At 41.3% G+C, this 22100-nt stretch overlaps 1 protein-coding gene across 7 annotated transcripts in view; it reads left to right on the top strand.

Annotated features, from left to right (window-relative positions):
• Nucleotides 1-15436, top strand: part of SLC8A1 (solute carrier family 8 member A1) — a gene marked incomplete at both ends in the record, with an annotated part of 322623 nt that extends 307187 nt beyond the window's left edge. For all 7 annotated transcript variants that reach the window (XM_082671797.1, XM_082671793.1, XM_082671794.1 and 4 more), the window contains one exon: nucleotides 15060-15436. In XM_082671797.1, the coding sequence (XP_082527923.1) occupies nucleotides 15060-15436 (377 nt within the window). The remainder of the gene's footprint in view (nucleotides 1-15059) is intronic.
• Nucleotides 15437-22100: the final 6664 nt, after the last annotated feature.

Raw genomic sequence — 22100 nt, 5'->3', positions numbered from 1 at the left:
TTCTGTACATTTTCTTTGAACCCTTTGTCCATTTTCAAGTTTAAAGTATGTCAGTTATCTAGTCCTTATCCACCCCCCATGGACTTGTGGTTAAGAACGTGCACTCCAGCTAGAGTCACACTCCTCTGGTCTGAATCCTAGCTTCACCTCTTACTGACTGTGTAACTTTGGTCAAATTTCTTATACTCTGGGCTTCAGTTGTCTCATCTGTTAAATACGGATGATAATAGTAGCCACATTAAAGGGCTGTTTGTGGATTAAATGAGAATCTATGTATGTATAGTGCTTCACATAGGAAGCCATATAAATGTTAACTATTGTTGTCCTTATCTCCTCTATCATTTCTGGACATCAAAGACAGAACCACATTTTCCCGTAATCCTGCATAAGGCCTATTAACCCTAAATCACCTGGCTGAAGGAAACCATAATAAAAGATTTTAATATCATCATTTCCTTTCTTATCACCAGAACAAAGATTTCTGAAATATAATAAGCGGTAGCATTTGTTGTGCACCTGCTAATTTCCAGACACCACACTAAGCCTTTTTGCATCACTTCTTTTAATTATCTTCACAGCCATGCAAATGAGGACTTGTATTTCATCTCTTTTACAGATGAGGTTTCAGAGGCTTAGGGAGGTTATACTGGGGTCACACGGCCAGTGCATGGCAAATGTGAGCAGAACCAGGTCCTACTTAAGCTTAGGCTCCTTACTACCGTAACTAGATATATTACGCTGGCCAGAGTTATTAGGACTGGCGTTCTTCAGTAACAGTAGTCGTTATCCAGAGTAACACAGACTCAGGTGACCAAACTGGCCACTCACGGTGGCCTCAGCTTACTAAATGTTGGGTTGACCAAACAGTTCATTCGGTTTTAAGTGAAAATAAAAGACATTTTTCATTTTCACCAAGAATATTATTGAACAGTGTATTCACTAACGGAATGAACTGTTTGGCCAGCCCAATATCTCCATGCTAAGCAGAACCATTACCTCACATGGACCAACTGGGAACTGTAGGACACCATGGTCGTCATCCAGCTGCTGGTTTACCAGAGCAAGGAGACGTCTTTAAAGTCTGTCAGCCTGTACCCCTTACTTGATCAGGCACACGTTGGAATGTCCACCACTATAATCTGCATCAACATTTTTATTTGGGAAAGTAAACAAGCAGGACTCCAGGGTACCACGCATACATATTCTGATCCACTCCAGAACCGTGTTAATCCAGGTCTCAAGAGACAGCGGGTCAGAACACAGCTTCTTTCCTCTACACCCAGCTAGTTGATTTAAGGTTCTTTTCAGAATCAACAGTGAGAGGAGGGAACAGATGACTGAGAAATTGAAGAGCCCCATCTCAGATAAACCATCAGAGTTCTTTGGAAAGCTCAAAGTGTTTTTACTAACATCAAAGAATTAGAATCACGGACTTCAGAAAATTTTAGCAAACGCCATGAAGCTAAGAGCTTGAACAAGGAAGGGGAACCTTGGATCCACTCTTGGACATTCATGAACGTTGTTCTGAAAAACAATCCCGTTATGGGTATGTTTAAGAGTGGAGTGTTTACTGTTTTTGAGAACATGTATCAAATTAGTTTGGAAGGCAGGTCAAATAGCACTGCTGGTTATCGCTCATTCTCTTCTCTGCCTTGTGTTCCCTGATAAATAAACCCCTATTATTTTTCTGTTTTATTTGGAATTAATCTTTCTTTGAACTTGAAATATACCAGGATTTCAGATACATCATAGGAAAATTAAGTCCCAGCGGTAACCCTGCAAAGTGCGAACATTCAAGTTAACATATCAAAATGAAAAATTATTTGATAACAAAATGTTGATTTTTCTTAACTTTTTATTTTATATTGGAGTATAGTTGATTAACAATGTTGTGTTAGTTTCAGGTGTACAGCAAAGTGATTCAGTTATACATATACATGTATCTATTCTTTTTCAAATTATTTTCCCATTTAGGTTATTACACAATATTGAGCAGAGTTCCCTGTGCTATACAGTAGGTCCTTGTTGGTTATCTAGCAGTGTGTATGTGTCAATCCCATACTTCCAATTTATCCCTCCCCCCACCACCTTTCCCCTTTGGTAACCGTAAGTTTGTTTTCTGTCCATCTGTTTCTGTTTTTCAAATAAGTTCGTTTGTATCATTTTTTTAAGATTCTAAATAGAAGCGATATCATATGATATTTGTCTTTCTCCATCTGACTTACTTCACTTAGTATGATAATCTCTAGGTCCGTCCATGTTGCTGCAAATGGCATTATTTCATTATTTTTATGGCTGAGTAATATTCCATTGTATATATGTACCACATCTTCTTTATCCATTCCTCTGTTGATGGATACTTAGTTTGCCTCCATGTCTTGGCTATTGTAAACCATGATGCAATGAACATTGGGATGCATGTATCCTTTCAAACCATGGTTTTCTCTGGATATATGCCCATGAGTGGGATTGCTGGATCATAGGGTAGTTCTATTTTTAGTTTTTTAAGGAACTTCCCATACTGTTCTCCATAGTAGTTGTACCAATTTACATTCCCACCAACAGTGTAGGAGGGTTTCCTTTTCTCTGCACCCTCTCCAGCATTTATTATTTGTAGACTTTTTGATGATGACCATTCTGACTGGTGTGAGGTGATATCTCATTGTAGTTTTGATTTGCATTTCTCTAATAATTAGTGAGGTTGAGCATCTTTCCAGGTGCCTCTTGGCTATCTGTATGTTTTCCTTGGAGAAATGTCTATTTAGGTCTTCTGCCCATTTTTCGATTGGGTTGTTTGTTTTTTTAATATTGAGCTGCATGAGCTGTTTATATATTTTGGAGATTAATCCCTTATTAATTAGTCGGTTGCATCATTTGCAAATATTTTCTCCCATTCTGTGGGTTGTCTTTTCATTTTGTTTATGATTTCCATTGCTGTGCAAAAGCTTCTGATATAATTAGGTCCCATTTGTTTATTTTTATTTTTATTTCTATTACCCTAGGAGACAGTCAAAAAAGATATTGCTGTGATTTATGTCAGAGTGTTCTGCCTATGTTTTCCTCTAGGAGTTTTATAGTATCAGGTCTTACATTTAGGTCTTTAATCCATTTTGAGTCTATTTTTGTATATGCTGTTAAAGAATGTTCTAATTTCATTCTGTTACACGTAGTTGTCCAGTTTTCCAAGCACCATTTATTGATGAGACTATCTTTCTCCATTGTATAGTCTTACCTCCTTTGACATAGATTAATTGACCGTAGGTGTGTGGGTTTCTCTCTGGGCTTTCTATCCTGTTCCATTGATCTATATTTCTGTTTCTGTGCTAGTACCATACTCTTTTGATGACTGTAGATTTGTAATATAGTCTGAAATCAGGGAACCTGATTCCTCCAGCTTCGTTTTTCTTTCTCAAGATTGCTTTGCTTATTTGGGATTTTTTGTGTCTCAATACAAATTTTAGGATTTTTTGCTCTAGTCCTATGAAAAATGCCATTGGTAATTTAATAGGGATTGCATTGAATCTGCAGATTGCCTTGGGTAATACAGTCATTTTCACAATATTGATTCCTCCATCCAAGAACACACTAGATCTTTCCATGTGTTTGTGTCCTCTTTGATTTCTTTCATCAGCATCTTACAGTTTTCAGAGTACCGGGCTTTTGCATCCTTAGGTAGGTTAATTCCTAGGTATTTTATTCTTTTTGATGTGATGGTAAATGGGATTATTTAACTTTCCCTTCTGATGTTTTGTTGTTAGTGTATAGAAATGCAACAGATCCTGTGTATTAATTTTGTATCCTGCAACTTTACCAATTCATTGATGAGCTCTAGTAGTTTTCTGGTGGCATCTTCAAGATTTTCTATGTATAGTATTGTGTCATCTGCCAACAGTGACAGTTTTACTTCTTCTTTTCCGATTTGGATTCATTTTTCTTCTCTGATTGCCATGGCTAGGACATCCAAAACTAAGTTGAAAAAAGAGGTGAGAGTGGACATCCTTGTCTTGTTCCTGATCTTAGAGGAAATGCTCTCAGCTTTTCACCATTGAGAATGATGTTAGCCGTAGGTTTGTCATATATGGCCTTTATTATGTTGAGGTAGGTTCCCTCTATGCCCACTTTCTGGAGAGTTTTTATAATAAATCGGTGTTGAATTTTGTCAAAAGCTTTTTCTGCATCTATTGAGATGACCATATGGTTTTTATTCTTGTTGATGTGGTATATCACACTGATTAATTTGTGGATATTGAAAAATCCTTGCATCCCCAGGATAAAGCCCACATGATCATGGTATATGATCCTTTTAATGTATTTTTGGATTCAGTTTGCTAGTATTTTGTTTAGGATTTTTGCATCTATGTTCCTCAGTGTTATTGATCCTGTAGTTTTCTTTTTGTGTGACATTTTTGTCTGGTTTTGGTATCAGGGTGATGGTGGTATCATAGAATGAGTTTGGGAGTGTTCCTCCCTCTTCTATATTTTGGAAGAGTTTCAGAAGGATATGTGTTAACTCTTCTCTAAATGTTTGATAAAATTTGCCTGTGAAGCCATCTGGTCCTGGACTTTTGTTTGTTGGGAGTTTTTAAATCACAGTTTCAATTTCAGTACATGTGATTGATCTGTTCATATTTTCTGTTTCTTCCGGGTTCAGTCTTGGGAGACTGTACCTTTCTAAGAATTTGTCTGTCTCTTCTAGGTTGTCCATTTTATTGGCATATAGTTTGCTTGTAGTAGTGTCTTATGATCCTTTGTATTTCTGTGGCTTCCATTGTAACTTCTTCTTTTTCATATCTAATTTTATTGATTTGAGCCCTCTCCCTCTTTTTTTTGATGGGTCTGGCTAAAGGTTTATCAATTTTGTTAATCTCAAAGAACCAGCTTTTAGTTTCATTTATCTTTTCTATTGTTTCCTTCATCTATATTTCGTTTATTTCTGATCTTTATGATTTCTTTCCTTCTACTAACTTTCTTTCCTTCTACAAACAAAACTTTGGGTTTTGTTTGTTCTTGTTTCTCTAATTTCTTTAGGTATAAGGTTAGGTTGTTTGAGGTTTTTCTTGTTTCCTGAGGTAAGATTGTATTGCTATAAACTTCCCCCTTAGAACTGCTTTTGCTGCGTCCCTTAGGCTTGAGATTGTTGTGCTTCCCTTTTCATTTGTCTCTAGGTATTTTTTTATTTCCTCTTTGATTTTTTTTTTTTAGTGATCCATTGGTTGTTTAGTAGTGTATTGTTTAGTCTCCATGTGTTTGTGTTTTTTACAGGTTTTTTTTCTTGTAGTTGATTTCTAACCTCAAAGTGTTGCGGTCAGAAAAGATGCTTGATATCATTTCAATTTTCTTAAATTTACTGAAGCTTGCTTTTTGGCCCAGCATGTGATCAGTCCCGGAGAATGTTCCATGTGCACTTGAGAAGAATGTGTGTTCTGTTGCTTTTGGATGGAATGCTGTATAAATATTAAATTCATCTGGTCTAATGTGTTGTTTAAGTCCTGTGTTTCCTTATTTATTTTCATTTTGGATGATCTGTCTGTTGGTGAAAGTGGGGTGTTAAAGTCCCCTACTATTATTGTGTTACTGTCAATTTCCCCTTTTACGGCTGTTAGCATTTGCCTTATGTACTGAGGTGCTCCTATATTGGGTGCGTGTATATTTACAATTGTTATATCTTCTTCTTGGATTGATCACTTGATCATTATGGGGTGTCCTTCCTTGTCTCTTTTAACATTCTTTATTTTAAAGTCTATTTTGTCTGATATGAGTATTGCTACTCCAGCTTTCTTTTGGTTTCCATTTGCATGGAATAGCTTTTTCCATCCCCTTGTTTTCAGTCTGTATGTGTCTCTAGATCTGAAGTGGGTCTCTTGTAGACAGCCTATATACAGGTCTTGTTTTTGTATCCATTCAGCCAGTCTATGTCTTTGGGTTGGAGCATTTAATCCATTTTAGGTAATTATCAATATGTATGATCTTATTGCCGTTTTCTTAATTGTTTTTGGTTCATTTTTGTAGGCCTTTTTTATTCCCTCCTTTTTTGTTCTCTTGTGATTTGATGACTTAGTGTTGTGTTTGGATTCCTTTTTCTTTTTTGTGTGTATATCTACTGTAGATTTTTGGTTTGGTTACCATGAGGTTTTGATATAGCAATCCATATATAAACAAGATTGTTTTAATTTCCAGTGCGTTTCCAATATCCTGCAGTTTTGCTCTCCTCTTCTCATGATTGCTGCTTTTGATATCATATTTGTGTATGGGTAATTTCCTACTTTTACTATATGTTTGCCTTTACAGGTGAGCTTTTCCATTCACAATTGTTTCTAGTTGTGACCTTTTCTTTTCCACCTAGAGAAATTCCTTTAGCATTTGTTGTAGAGCTGGTTTGGTGGTGCTGAATTCTCTTAGCTTTTGCTTGTCTGTAAAGCTTTTGATTTCTCCGTTGAATCTGAATGAGAGCGGTGTTGGATAGTCTTCTTGGTTACAGGTTCTTCCCTTTCATCATTTTAAATATATTGTGCCACTCCCTTCTGGCCTACAGAGTTTCTGCTGAGAAATCAGTTGATAACCTTATGGGAGTTCCCTTGTATGTTATTTGTTGCTTTCCCCTTGTTGCCTTTAATATTTTTTCTTTATCTTTAATTTTTGTCAATTTGAGTACTCTGTGTCTCGGTGTGTTCCTCCTTGGGTTTATCCTGTATGGGACTCTCTCTCTGTGCTTCCTGGACTTGGGTGATTTGTTCCTTTCCCAGGTTAGGGAAGTTTTCAGCTGTTATCTCTTCAAGTATTTTCTCAGGTTGTTTCTCTCTCTCTTCCCCTTCTGCGACCCCTTTAATGTGAATGTTGGTGTGTGCAATGTTGTCCCCTAGACTGTCCTCATTTCTTTTCATTCTTTATTCTGTTCCATGGCAGTGATTTTCACCATTCTGTCTTCCAGGTCACTTATCTGTTGTTCTGCCTCACTTATTCTGCTCTTGATTCCTTCTAGTGTATTTTTCATTTCAGTTATTGTATTGTTCCTCTCTGTTAGTTCTTCTAGGACTTTGTTAAACATTTCTTGTATCTTCTTGCTCCATCCCTCCATTCTTTTTCCAAGATCTTGGATCACTATCATTACTCTAAATTATTATTATTATTATTTTTTGTGGTACGCAGGCCTCTCCCTGTTGTGGCCTCTCCCGTTGCGGAGCACAGGCTCCGGATGCATGGGCTTAGTGGCCATGGCTCACGGGCCCAGCCACTCTGCGGCATGTGGGATCTTCCCGGACCGGGGCACAAACCCATGTCCCCTGCATCGGCAGGCGGACTCTCAACTGCTGTGCCACCAGGGAAGACCTGAATTCTTTTTTTGGGTAGATTACCTATTGCCCCTTCACTTAGTTGTTCTTCTGGGGTTTTATCTTGTTTCTTCATCTGGGACGTTTCCTCTCCTGTCTCATTTTTTCTCTTTCTGTGATTGCAGTTTCTGTTCCACAGGCTGCAGGATTGTAGTTCTTCTTGTTCCTGCTGTCTGGCCCCTGGTGGATGAGGTTGTCTCAGAGGCTTGTGCAAGTTTCCTGGTGGGAGAGACTGGTTCCTGCCCACTGGTGGGTGGAACTGGGTATGTCCCTCTGGTGGCCAGGGCCGTGTCAAGGGGTGAGTTTAGTGGGCAGCTATATGCTCAGGAAGACTTTAAGCAGCCTGTGTGCTGATGGTGGGGCTGTGTTTCCTGCCCTGTTGGATGTCTGGACTGAGGAGTCCCAGCACTGGAGCCTCCAGCCTGTTGGGTGGGGCCAGGTCTTGGTGAGAAAATGGTGGCCTCCCCAAGGGCTCACACCAATGAGTACTCCCCAGAACTACCACTGCCAGTGTCTTTGTCCCTACAGTGAGCCACAGGTACCCCTGCCTCCACAGGAGACCCTCCACTACCAGCAGGTAGGTCTGGCCCAGGCCCTTATGAGGCCACTGCTTTTTTCACTGGGTCCTGGTGTGCACAAGACCTTGTGTGTGTGTGCCCTCCAAGAGTGGAGTTTCTGTTTGCCCCAGTCCTGTGGAATTCCTGTGATGAAACCCCGCTGGCCTTCAAAGCCAGATTCTCTGGGGGCTCCATCTCCTGTTGCCAGACCCCCAGGCTGGGAGCCTGACATGGGGCTCCGAACTTTCACTCTTGTGAGGACTTCTGTGACAATTATTTTCCAGTTTGTGAGTTGCCCACCCAGTGGGAATTGAGCCCCTCCTACTGGCTCATTGTGGCTTCTCTGGCTTTGGATTTAGGATAACCTTTTTGTTAAGTTCCAGTGTCTTTTTTGTTGATGGCTTTTCAGCAGTTAGTTATGATTTTGGTGCTTTCATAATTAGAGGTGAGCTCATGTCCTTCCTTCTACTCTGCTATCTTGTCTCCACGCTGTTGTTCCCAAAATTCTGATTTTGTTGACCTACATGTCAGAGCTATTCCATGCATTATCTCAGCTAATCCAGGGAAGGTGCCATCGTCCTTACACAGAGGGTGAAGCAAGGGCTCTGAGTAGTTGGTTAGTGGACCTCAGTCTGCTTGGGGAGCTTTAAAAGATGCCAGTGCTCAGACCGCATTCCAGACCAAGGAAGCAGAAACTCATAGTGGACCTCACAATTTGGTATTTTTCAAAAGTTACCCTGGTGATAAAAATGAGTAGAAACAGGGGTTCTGACCTGCCAACATGCGTCCTCTTGAGCTTTTCACTTACCTCTTTTCTTCTCTTCTAAAAATAGGTGTCATTGTCTCCATTTCTTTTTCAGGGACAGTTTTATGGGCAGAAATTTTAAGTGTTTTTCCCTTTTTCAGTTTTTACAACTCCTCTCCTAACTGGTCATTATTCAGTCAAACATCAGTAATTCCCTGATCTCTTAAACTTCACTTGGATGCCAAACAAGGTTTCTTTTTGTTTGAGCCAGTGAAGTGAGTATGTGTATGTAAGTAAGAAAGTGTGGGTTTCATATTTACTGGGGTAAATAAATATCACAACCGAAAGCAAAAACTTGTTTAAGGTTCTTAGTGACAGAGGAATTAGTACATAAATAAAATTTCCATTTGAATTCTCAAAGAGGGAAACAAAAAGTGCATAGAAAGAGAGGAAAGAATAGAGAGGAATATATACGTTGTTTAAGCAAAGAGGTCTGCTTTTCAGTCACTAGTAAAATTAGGGCCATAAACCAGATCTCTAATGTCTTTTTATGACTTAGGTTATATGGAATTTTCAAAATAAAAATCTCTTTGATTTTAAGAATAATTGTATGTTCTACCACATTTTTATTTTATTTTTTTTGCGGTACACGGGCCTCTCACTGTTGTGGCCTCTCCTGTTGCGGAGCACAGGCTCTGGACGCGCAGGCCCAGCGGCCATGGCTCATGGCACCAGGGAAGCCCTGTTCTACCACATTGTTAAATACCTAGGACTATAAAGTTAATATGTCTTTAAAGGGTGTTATAACTCCCCAGAAGTTTAGAATCATTACAGTAACTCACAATTCCAGACCACTTATGGCTTCTCTTGGGATCTGGCTCTGTTGTATTATAAAAACAATTACTAGGGTTTCCCTGGTGGCGCAGTGGTTGAGAGTCCGCCTGCCGATGCAGGGGACACAGGTTCGTGCCCCAGTATGGGAGGATCCCACATGCCGCGGGGCGGCTGGGCCCGTGAGCCATGGCCGCTGAGCCTGCGCATCTGGAGCCTGTGCTCCGCAACGGGAGAGGCCACGACAGTGGGAGGCCCGCGTACTGCAAAAAAAAAAAAAAAAAAAAATTACTAATATTGAGCACTCATAATTGCCTGGCCCTATTCTGAGCGCTGTTCATGTTAACTCATTTCCCTCAAAACCATATTAAAGTAGGTAAGCTTCTTACCTGGCAAGTGAAAGAGCCAGAATCCAACTAATTTAAGTAAATTTCACTCTTTCCTTGGCCTTTTATAGTTGCCATGCTGGAATGGGTTTTTTTTTTCCAAAAAAAATTAAGAGTATAGCACAACTTGAGAGTGGGGGACTTCATGGTCAAGCAGTCCCAGCCCCTCCACCAAGCTGTTTTATGAGCAAATGACCACTCTATCAGAGGGCATCACTGTCTCTAAGAGGAATCAGCTGCTCCTTACTTCTCAATTAGCTGCTTCCCTGAAACTCAAACATCTCTTCCTGCCAGCAAGGCCCCCCCAAACTGTGGGCGCTGGGAGTAGTAGCTTCCATTTCCATGCCTGAGAGCTGTGGTTCTTGAACCTTGGTGGAAAAGCTAGGCACCTCAGGCAATTATTAAAATGTGTATTCCTGTATCTTTTTCTCGGAGAGTCTGATTAAGTGGGTGAAGGGTGGAGCCCCAAATTTTCATTGTTTTTTTAACTAGGCTGTCCCAGTATTTCCAGTGCCAGTGATATGCACACTTGATTGACATGATACACAGTATCTGAAAGTCCTCACTGCCACCAGTTATTGCATGGCTACACTCACATAAATGGTCATGTGATTTGAAGTAAGTAACCTTGCCAACATTTCTTACCTATTTTTAAGAGGTCAAATGACCCTGCGCTGTGTGGTTCAACTCCATAAATATTGCCACAGTTTCATCACTGGCAAGATCTTCAGGTCTAGAGATCACTTTGACTATTTCATCTAGGTCATTTATTCTTTAAAATGAGATATCGTCATCGATTAGTCAATTTGAAGCAAGGTGGGTGGTCATGTACAAACGCCTGCAAAAAAGAAAAAATCCCACCAAAATCATATATATGAATTTAGTCTCTTGATGTATTCTGTGTACCACCCAAACAGTAGACTTAGGAAACCAGAACCCCCCCCCCACCCCAGAGAGTGTCTTGCCCAAGAACACACTGACAGAAGAGCCCAGAGGGTCCCCTTGATGAGACTTCTCCCACGAACGCAGCAGGAAGCTCTGAATCACCTGGTCTGTCCCCTGCGTCATCAGTAATTCACAGGTGATGGGAGGCGGCAACCATGCCTCCGTAGCAGGCTGGGCTCCAGTCAAAATCTGCTCCTGAGTGCGAAGCACTTGAGAGTTGCACAGCTGGCCCCCAGCACATGCAGAGTCAAGACGAAGATAAACCACGTGGGATGGTACTCTGGGTAATACGTAAACCCTTCCTGTGACCTGCAGGGCTGTAAGAACTATTTTTACAGAAGAGATGTTTGAGGCTTAGTCTGTGTGTAGCAATAAAGTTTAAGTTCAGTTAGAAAATCATTTCTGGAGGAAAGGGGAGTGTGTTGATATCTAATCAATATCCCTGCATATTGACTAGATGACTTAGCCGCCAAGGTTAGATGCAGAGAACAATTATGTCCTGACTGTAACATAGGGCTTAATTCCAGCCACACTGCATCCCAAACAAATCTTCCCTGTTAGTGGGTACCAAGGGGGCAGGACCAAAAGTCTAAAACTCTACGACTAATTTAAAATGTATTAGAATTCAGGGGGCGTGGGTTTGATCCCTGGCCAGGGAACTAAGGTCCTGCATGCCTTACAATGTGGCTAAAAAAAAAAAAGAGTATAATTTTAGCGCTTGCATTTCCGTCAAGAAGTTTACAGGGGCTGAGCAAAGGGCTCAGAATAGTGACTAATCCATGTGTCCACCCCATCGATATTTGCCAAGATTATTCCTATTGTGAATCTTATTAGATAATAAAAGACATTGCAAACAAATTATAATATGGCTGAGCAATGAACAGAACTGAAGTTTGAGAATGAAGATGTTTATAAGGAAGGAAAAATATAAAAATAAAATTCATTAGAATTCAAGGTGGGAGTTAGAAGCAAAAATTACTATTAGAATACTAACCTGAAGTATATACGTAGGTACAGCTATACACACATATGTAAATGATTATCAACATAACTTAGTTGGTACCAATCACAGTGGCGATCTGATTCGTACATGTTTGTATTTAACGGGCCAAGTTCTGAATATGCTCACACCATGTCAATAGTCCTTGTTGGGACTTCACTCTGGGGAATGGCATTTGAGTGGCTTTTGCCTTGTTCAGCCATAGCAGGTTGCGGGCTTGGCATTCAGGGTCAGGCCTGGCAGGGCCTCGCCTGCAGTCTGTGGTCTGCTGCTCTGTGCACTAAGCAGCGATGAGAGAAGGTAGTTTGGGGAGATTCCATCACACTTCATTTGGAAGTCAGAGTTGTCTCTGTTGCAGTTAAGGCTGATGGTTTGGATTTACTTGTGTTCCTACAATTTTTTTTACCCGTCTTTTGAATTGAAAAGCAAAGGTCTGATGTGCAACCCAGGTAAAAAAAAAAAACCTCCCTGATTCAGACGCCCAAACATGTTTCATTTATGTGAGGAGCTAATCGCTTTGGCAACTAATTTTCAGAGAATCCAAAGAAAGGCATTTGTAAACAGGAACCTATTATTACAAGAATTCTCATGCGCTATTCACATTAATAGGCTATTGAGAAATGGCTTAAGGGAGAAGTCCCTGCAGACCCAGGAGGGCCCAGTACATCTTTGAATTTGTGCCTCACTCCCTTCTGGGGCGGCAGCAGAGATGCCATCCAGAAAGTCCAGGGTTTCCGAGTGGAGATGGGGCACCCAGGAAGTCTAGTGTGCCACACACTGCGTGCCGGGGGAGGTATGCATGCGTAAGCTGTGGAACATGCCAGGTCCCCGCCCCTGCAGCATGGGGGGCGGGCACCCCCCAGTCACTAGCCTCCGCCAGCAGCCACGCCAGCGCAGAATAACATCTCAGGTGATCCTGAGCAGCAGCTGAGCTGTAAGTGGCTTTCTCCTGCTTTAGACTCTGTTCCTTTACTTTCCTTGCTGAGCTGTCTGTCTGTCCTCGAAAAGTCAAAGCAAAATGACTTCATTGTTTTTGAGGCTGCTGCTATGTCAGGTCCTAACAACTCTTAATAATGAACAGCAAGAGACCGTGACGATGGTCTCACTGGGCTTTCACTCACCGGCCTCTGTTGTGATGGTCCTGACAGGGCTGCGGTGCGTGATCACGCATGCAAAAAGGCAGCACCCGTCCAGCAGGACGGGTTAGCAAGCTGCCTATACCTGCTTCAGTCTTTGCTCTCACGGATACAGGAAGGAGCTGTTTCAAGGTTTCTGAGTGGAAGGAACAGGGCAACCTGAAATGGACAGAGGCAAGGAAACCTTTAGCCTTCCTAGGAGGGGCAGTGAGGTCTAGGGTGAGCATGGGCTCTGAAATCAAACAGATTTGGTCTCAGAATCCTTGCTTTGTTGACGGACACCCTGTCCAAGAGGCAGACTGTCACAACATCGCTGTTTCCCACATTGTAAAAGCGGAAATAGTAACATCTACTCTATAAGGTTGAGAAGAGGATTGAATGAAAATATCCGTGTAACGTGTAGCACAGAGTAAGCAGTCCGCCTCTTTATAAAACAGTAACTAAAATCTGCTTTCCGTCACAGACAGGTCAGGATCAGGGAGATGGGCCCTCAAGGTTAACCAGTTCCCTTTCAGAAAGAATGTGACAGCACAGATCCAGTAGCTTCTCAGCACCCATGGTAAAAGCATAAGAATCTACGGGCTGATAGAAACGTACGTGCTTTACGTATCATCCTCATTGGAAGTGGCAACGAATAGCAACAGAGGGGAGAGAGTAATCCAGATAGCACACAACTACACGCATGCTCAGAGCATAGTGCCTTGTGGTAACAGCGTACCTGCCATTGCTGGCTTCGCAAACGTGAGTGCAACTTGACAGTTACTAATATCTACTCTAAACCGACTGTGCAACATATTTTGCAGAGGTAACTGACAGGACTTTGATACCAGTAACTAGGTGAGCATAGAGAAAGGAAGTTGAATATCTTACAAGTCCTGTTCACATTCTTAATAAAGGGAGCTATTTCAGATCCAGCATCAACTTGTAATAGATGGATCTAGGCAGCTCCATTCACATTGTCTTCCCAAAGCACCAAAAGGAGCTACTCTTGCTTTGTACAAAGAAACGTTAGCATTTTACATATGATAGCTCAATTTAACAAAAGCACTCTGAAGTGGGCATGACTATCCTCATTTCACAGATTAGGAAATTGAGTCTCAGAAAAATGAAGTCACCTGCCTGGGGTCACACATTCCGCTGTGCAGGCAGAATTCCACACCCTCTGAGTCGGGTTTGCACTAAGCCCCGGTGCTCTACTCACCAAGTGTAAGTCAGTCTTGTCCTACTCCCTGTAGAGAAAGGAAATGTATGATTTTCCCAGCTTCAGAGAAAAGATGCATACAGGATTACTGGCGAACAAAGAGCTTTGAGGATGGCCATTAACGTGCCAGGCCAGGGAAGGGTGAGATGGAACGATGAACAGCATTTGCATGAAGGCAGGAGGTGTGAGCTCAAGCCTTAACATGGCTGCTTCCTTGCTGGGTGATGCTGCACCTCTCAGAGCCCAGTATCCTCACCTATAAAGTTCCCTCTCCTCATAGAACTGTTGTCACCATCAACACAATAACATAGGTGAATCTGCTTTCCTGTTTGTAAGGCTCTAGGCAAATGTCAGTTGTTATCATGGGTCAGTTAGTTTCACTTCCACCACTGACTTGCTCTTGAATCTTTGGAAATATTTCCTGAGCCCTGAACCTTCTCATCTATAAACTAGAGCTGATGATACAGCAGCCTTCAGTAATACCCTTCAGCAGCCATTCTCACACTTCATTGACCTAGAATCTTTTGGCATGTTGTAAAAACATGTTCCCGAGTCCCGGCACTTATGATCTAGCATGGCCAGACGGAGCCTGGTAATATTCATTCTTAAGAAGGACCCCATCTGATTCTGATGTAGATAGGCCGTGATAACGCTCTGAAACATGCCTCCCTGCAAACTCAGCGTTACAAAGAACCGGGGTATCTGTGGGTAAAGAACTTGACCAGGGTCACCTATAAGTCAGCAAGTCCTGATACCTGGATCCTGTCGTTCTGACCACACGACTGGGACTCCAGGGAACATCAAAGCTCTGTCCTGGTCACGGGGTCTCCATCGATGGTTTGATTCCAGAGTACGCAGCTGAAGCTGCTGGCACTCCACAGACCTCTTTGAGTGGCTAAGTGTCATGGCCTTTTTCCTCTTCCTCCACAGACACATTTGCAAGCAAAGTGGCCGCCACCCAGGACCAGTACGCAGATGCGTCCATAGGTAACGTCACGGGCAGCAACGCAGTGAATGTCTTCCTGGGAATTGGCGTGGCCTGGTCCATCGCTGCCATCTACCATGCAGCCAACGGGGAACAGTTCAAAGTGTCCCCTGGCACGCTGGCTTTCTCCGTCACTCTCTTCACCATTTTTGCTTTCATCAATGTCGGGGTGCTGCTGTATCGGCGGAGGCCAGAAATCGGAGGTGAGCTGGGTGGGCCCCGGACTGCCAAGCTCCTCACATCCTGCCTCTTTGTGCTCCTGTGGCTCTTGTACATTTTCTTCTCCTCCCTGGAGGCCTACTGCCACATAAAAGGCTTCTAAAGGAACAATCAGATGTAGTAAATTTATATATATATATACATATATATACATAAAAAATTATGTATAACGAACAGAAGAAACTGACATTTGTCATGTCCACTTACCTGCTGATGGAATCCAGCTTCACGAGCAGACTCTGTACTAGGGCCGGAGTGAGAAGGCATCACCTCCTGTTCCCAGGGGCGTCGTCACGTTGAGGCGTGGAGGCAGGGCCATCTTTGCAGCTCAGCCTCTGAGGGCTGTGTTCTCTCCGGGTTCATAAATCGTAAAGTCTTTGATTTGTTTTCTGTTTGTTTTTGCTTGTTTGGGGGGTGGGGTTGGGGAGGTAGTTGATGTTAGGTTTTTGTTTTGGTTTTTGGGGGGAGGATCAGGGTTTTTGCTTCTCTTGTGGGAGGTGATGACCAATCTAAATGCAAATGGGTTTTGGGTAAAAATGGAAATCATTAAGATAACTCTCCCTTCCCCCAAGCATTTAAAAAATTATTTTGGATTAAGAGAGGAAATGGGCATGGAAGAAGAAAGAAGCATGTCTTCACCATATAACTAAATTGCATGCGCATCTCTGGGATGGGAGCAGAGGTGAAGCTGCCTCCAGGAAGAAACATGGCAGCTGGAATGGAGCCCAGAAAAGTCATGGTCCTAGATAGAGTCTGATAGTGAAAGATAGGCCTGGCACTCTTGTTCACCAGGTACAGGAACATCGCGCCTAGATTCCCAGGAACATGCAAAATCCTTTCTTATCTCTTTAGCACTGGACTGTGATTAGGAAGGCCCTTATATTCTGGTGTTCCAGCCCTGCTAACCCCCCAGACCCCCCCATCCCAACCCTCCTGCTCACCTCCCCTCATACAAACAGGAAGAATAACCCCCTTCCAAAAGCACATCATCCTTTTCCACTTGCATCAGTGTGTGTCCCAGTCCCACGTTGCTCTTGCCTGGGATCGCCCGTCAGTTTTGTTTGCAAAAGCATTCATGGCCTGCACACTCCTGTTCCAGTCATGACCGAACATCTGCTCCTCCTTCATGGGCCTGTTTGGGAATGTTGTTGTGATACCTGTTACACAGTGCATGGATGAAAAACAAATACAACAAAACCAAGCGTCTCTGTACATAGTAGAGTATAGCACATACCGTTCTCCCATTGGGCAACGTTGATTGATGGGTCGTTGAAGACATAAGTGAGTTTTCTTTTCACCTGAGTTGTAACTTTTGTGTTGTTATTGAGTTTGATTAGGGATAAAAGGAGAAAATGGCTTATTCATGGATTGCATGTTCATTTCTAAGAAGCAATAACTGTTACATGGGAAGTTAAAGCTATTGAGAGGACAGTAGGCAAAGTATCTTCATGGAAAATTAGCCACTTGGTACACATCAGAGCTTCAAAAACTCACCTGTTAGTTCAGGAAGGCCAAGGAGAAGGGCATGTAGAGAAGGGGATGCGTTAGATGTGCCTGAGCTTTGAAAGCTTCCATTCCCACAACACCCCTGCCCCCAAAGTATTTATTTCACATCTGCTCTGTCTGGCACAGACGGTAGATAGTGCTGGTTTGTTCATTTTATTTTTGTATGTAAAAGGCAATTTGGAGCCGTTTCTTTCACCATCCAGACCCCTCTGATTGTATCTGCAGTTCCTGAGGAGGAAAGAAGCCGTGGTGAGCAACAGGCCTTTAAAAGTGTATCTTCTCTACTTAGGACTAAGGAGGAAGCAATTAAATGGGATGATGAGTGCCTCCCCAGGAGCATTGCCCTGGGAGATTTTTAACGCTGGAAAAGGAATGGCTCTTTCTGTTTCACAGTATCAGAGAGGGTGGATAAACCCAACATTCCAAAGCCATGAGTCCACGAATGAGGTATAAATGGAACGACTTAGGTCCCCTCTCAGACACTCCTCTATCCATAAAGAATCCCAGGCCGGAGACACCCCTAAGCCCTCTGTATTGATTCAAAGATCCTTAACTCTCAACAATTTTAATTTGTATTTTCTTCCACTTAATATCATCAGGCTCATTCATCATTTAATAAACATTGGGTGACCGAATGAATAATTAAATGCTGGTTACCCACTCAATATGCCAGGTACTGTGCTACCTCCTGGGGACTAAACCATGGACAAGACAGCCCAGATCCCTGCCCAGAGGGGGTTAACGCAGTCACACGGAAACAGTCTGATCTTACGAGAAAAACACAATTCTGAAACCCTCCTGTCTAAATATCTAAGATTGTCTTTAACTGAGACAGTATAAGGCATAGGGTACGAAAAGCAGTCTATGTATCCTTAGCCCATCTTGCAGATCTGCACATCTTCCCATTTTAAACCAAGTAAGGCAATTGTGCTGGTGATCCAATCACTGAGAAGGCCCAGTTAACCCCAATTTTTACCTTTCTTGGACAGCAGTGCTTTTCTATGCCCCCCACAGCTCTGCAATTGCTCCTATCTCTTGGAGCCTCACCCCTACCTGTCATGGCCCAACACACTGGTGGCCTAACTCCTTTGAGGGCAAACTCTAACCCTTTTTTTTTTTTTTGAAGATTTATTAAATAGAAAGCTAGCCTAGGAACACCAAGTAAACTGTCAAGGGATAGGAGTGGTTGAAACATTAGAAAGCCTTTGCCCTCCTTTCTAGCCATATTTGGAATGTTAATAATCCCACAGCAAATTTTCACAAAGGACTTTAAGAAATCCTTGCCGTTGGTCAACTTCAAAGCTTTTTGGTTTGTTTGTTTGCTTTTTAAATTTTCATGTTTTCGAGAAAATATGATTCTGGTTGTTCAGGGTTGTATTAGGAATTATAGTCGTGTAAAATTCTTTTGTTTGATTATTTTGTGTGTATTATGCACAGCTTGGGGGGGAAGTGCACTAATTGTGCTGTTCCTTATAAATGGTACACACTATTGACACAGACAAATAAAGTTTCTAATTGTTTCTGATTTAATCACTAGCGATACAGCATATTCTGTATGGAATGTTTTCTCTCTTCTCATTGTCATCTACTTCATCTTTTGCTTTCATGTTTTGAAGAAATAAAGACCGAAAAGGTATTATTGTGCAATTGGTATCCTCATCCAAAAGAAAGAAAATAGATGCCCAGTATTCGACTTGGCACATGTCAACCCTTTGGTCACGCATTGTTTCCTTTTAATGTCCCAAAGGAGCACAGGGTCAGAATATTGAGATAAATGATACTTTATGCATCTCATTGTCTTTAAATTTTTCTTTAGAATTCCTCATGTTATTCTTTAGAATTCCCATATTATATCCATATATGGTCATACACAGAACACTTTCCTATGGGAAGGTAATTTTCTTGGATCAACAATTAATGTGTCTCCTGGGACCCAAGCTTTGGTTTAACACAGAATGAGCAGCCAACGTCTACTTCTTTAACAGCAAAAGGAATAATTCAGTGACCAGAGTAGCCTTGCCTGTTGAGCAACTCTTCAGCAAAATGCCGTGGCCCAATGATTCTAACCTCTTATAAGCTAATTTTAGTCTTTCAAAGATTCCGATTCAAGCCTTCCACCACTGAAGGTTTTTGGAGTTTGCTTTTGTGGCTCACAGCATAAACACACTCAGTTTTTTCTTCTTATAATTTTTTCTTATAAAGCATGCTGTCTTCAATTCTGCAGCTATTCTGATAGGTGGCTCTCGTCCACAATGAGACTTCCTGATGCAATACCTTCCCCCGCAGCGGTCTCACGATTAATAAAAGATCATTGTACACATGCTCTTGTCCACGAGGGCCTAGATTCATTGTTGATTCCGCAGCCCAGGGCCCCTGCTCCTAATCTGTCAAAGTGAGATTCACCAGTTTGGCTGCTTCCATCTGAGAACATTGTGGGAGCAATCAGAAAAATAACACGTTTCCTCTGGTAGATGATGAAGCCCTTACATTCTCTAATGGTGACAAAACTTCACTATCTCAAGAATGTAAATCAACTCCTTTAAGACTTCTTTCAGTGTTTCCTGGCTCAAGATGGGTAGTTTCTCTTTGATTATGGTTTTCTGTCTGTGTCTGATTATGGGCAGTTATATCCAGAGCAAGTCATGAGTATAGTTTCATAACTTCAAGAATACTTGGCCATTTCATGATCAACCATGTACGACACTGGATCTTACAGTGACCTAAAAATGGCACTTGGCTTTTGTTGTAGTAATCACTGCACTTGGCCAAGACATTCCAGCTGTTGGTAAAACTGAGCATTTCAATTGATAAACAAGCACATGACATAGAAGAGACATACAAAGATCATATTTCTCTTACAAAGAAAGAAAGGTGCTGTGATGAGTGGCTTCATGAACTTTCATTCAGATCTACTTACAGATTTTGGTAATGGATTGCATTTCTGCTCTTCTTTCCAACCATTGTGTTCTTATCACCTCTAGCCACATTCGTTGTCTTCCACCCAACATACGTCAAGTGTTGGTCGGTCCTGATGATATTTCACCTGCAAAGATAGCATAGGAAGGGGAAACAATTGTAAGAGACATTTAATTTTTAGAACTTAACCCAGCCATGGTTAATCATCTCCCAAAGCAGAGAATGTCTTACCTATAGGAGGAGCAACCACTAAGTTGGGGGGACTCCCAAGGGAGAGAGTGCTTCAGCATTCCAGCCAATGAGAAATGGGTGAGTATCTAGCTGTGACTTCTTCCCTGCCAAGATATCCAAACAGATGCATTCAGAGGCTCTCCCAATTTCCATTTTGTCAAAGGTCCTCTCATTGACTCTCCTATGGGACTTTTAAATCAGTGGTCATTGTATAAATTATTTTCATTGATTGATTGATTTGTAGAACAGAACATAACTTCAAAAAAGCAATATAACTTTGTAGTTAGAATTATGACCCATGTCTTGACAGGAAGAATTGCTTGCCCAGAATTGCCTGGTAATCAATGCAGTATTTTACAGATGCTTAACCTGCTCACATTCTTTAAAATCATGCAGTCTAACCTTTTTTCGAAGATCCAGAGAGGTGTCCCCTTGGGAATATGCAATCTTAACCTTTTTTGTTCCCGATTTCCAACCTTTGTAGTTCTTCCATGGCTATTCCCATCATATTCATTACCCTTAGTAGTGTTTACTATTACCTCTCAACAATGCGGAAAAGGCTCATACTAAAAATACTCTGGTCATGTTTTATTGAAAGTGAACTTGTTATTGGAAAGTCAAATATAATGATGTTCCACCTGGAAAACAGGCATCAGACAGTGGTATCTCTATAAATGTTTAGGACAGGATTGGACCCTACAGCTACACACTGCAGCAGCACTGTTCATTTTGTTCCTCTCTGGATCATGTGCTTCACGTTTTAGTGCCCACCTACCTAGCCTTTTATTCTATATATGTATGCAGGTATGGGTCGAGGATAAAGACCCCCACGTACATCTCCAAACGTGAAGTGTGTAACCATAGAAACCCATCATATATAGCTTCCATGCCTCCAAGAAATGTGAGTGGATCAAATGCTTCTCTGTAGTTATTACATTCATGATATGCAAATGGTAGGGAAATTCACATTAGTAACCAAACACACCAAGAGAGAAATTAGCTAACGTCAAAGTTACTGAGTCAATTTTGACAGTTAATGCAGAGCCCATTATTTTGGGCTAATTTGTTGACTGCAAAGAGATCTACCTACCCAAATCCAGTAGTGTAGAAGGGAATTAATTTACTAGAATGATTATACAGCCCTCTGTACTGGAAATTGTTTATTTGCCTGGAAGGATATGGCCCAGAGATTTTCAAAGACATTTCCCCTACATTCCCAAGTTGAAATAACCCACATTTAATTTACAGCATTTGTTATTAGACTTCTTAAAGCCACATGGTAGAGCAATAGATAAATTCTCCGAGGAGATCTTTCCTAAAAACATGATCCTAGGTTTGCAGTGACCCATCCTCCAGTGTGAAGATTCTGTTCTTTCCAAGTGGAAGGAACAGTTTCTCTTAAATGTATACCAAATATATAACCATTTTCAAACAATTTCACCTAAAAAGACTACATTATATAAATATTTAAGATAAAGCTGATATGGCCCATGTGTCTAGTTGTGAGAAAAATAATTCTCTACCTTCTTACACTCAACATTAAAATTTGTAATTTCTTCCCAAGGAAGACATCTTAAAAGATTTTCCATTCTCATGATACTCATATAATTAAAGAACATGGCTAAAATAATCATGTGGGTGAGAATTATCTATGTGCTTGACAAGAACATATTTAAAAATGAGAGAATTAGCCAAGAGAAAATTGTTAAGATCTCATCCCAGGCTACCCTTGTCTAAGATATCTGAAAGCCATTATCCTTACAGAAGATGGATTCCCAGTTTTTAGAAACAACAGTACAATTAACACTCTCATTCTCAGTGTTTATATGAAAATCAAAGCTGAGCATGCCTAACCTTTGGCTTTGGCATCCAAAAACAAAAAAAGGATGCTTCTGGCACACGTTTCTATATTGCTGAGTTACTTTGTGTAATGCACTGGACTTACACAGGTGTCTCATAAAAATGCCTCCAATAATTTCTACCCTCTTTTTTTAAGCCATGAAGATTCTAAATTTCACAACATAATAACTTGATCATTTCATTTATAAAAGGCTGATTCTATTTTGATGTTATTTACATTTCAGAAATAATTTGAATATTTAAAATAATAACAC

Source organism: Grampus griseus (genome assembly GCF_964374135.1).
Source record: "Grampus griseus genome assembly, chromosome: 15".
Taxonomy (NCBI): domain Eukaryota; kingdom Metazoa; phylum Chordata; class Mammalia; order Artiodactyla; family Delphinidae; genus Grampus; species Grampus griseus.
The sequence above is the reverse complement of the archived record's forward strand: the minus strand, read 5'-3'. Positions and strand labels throughout refer to the sequence as shown.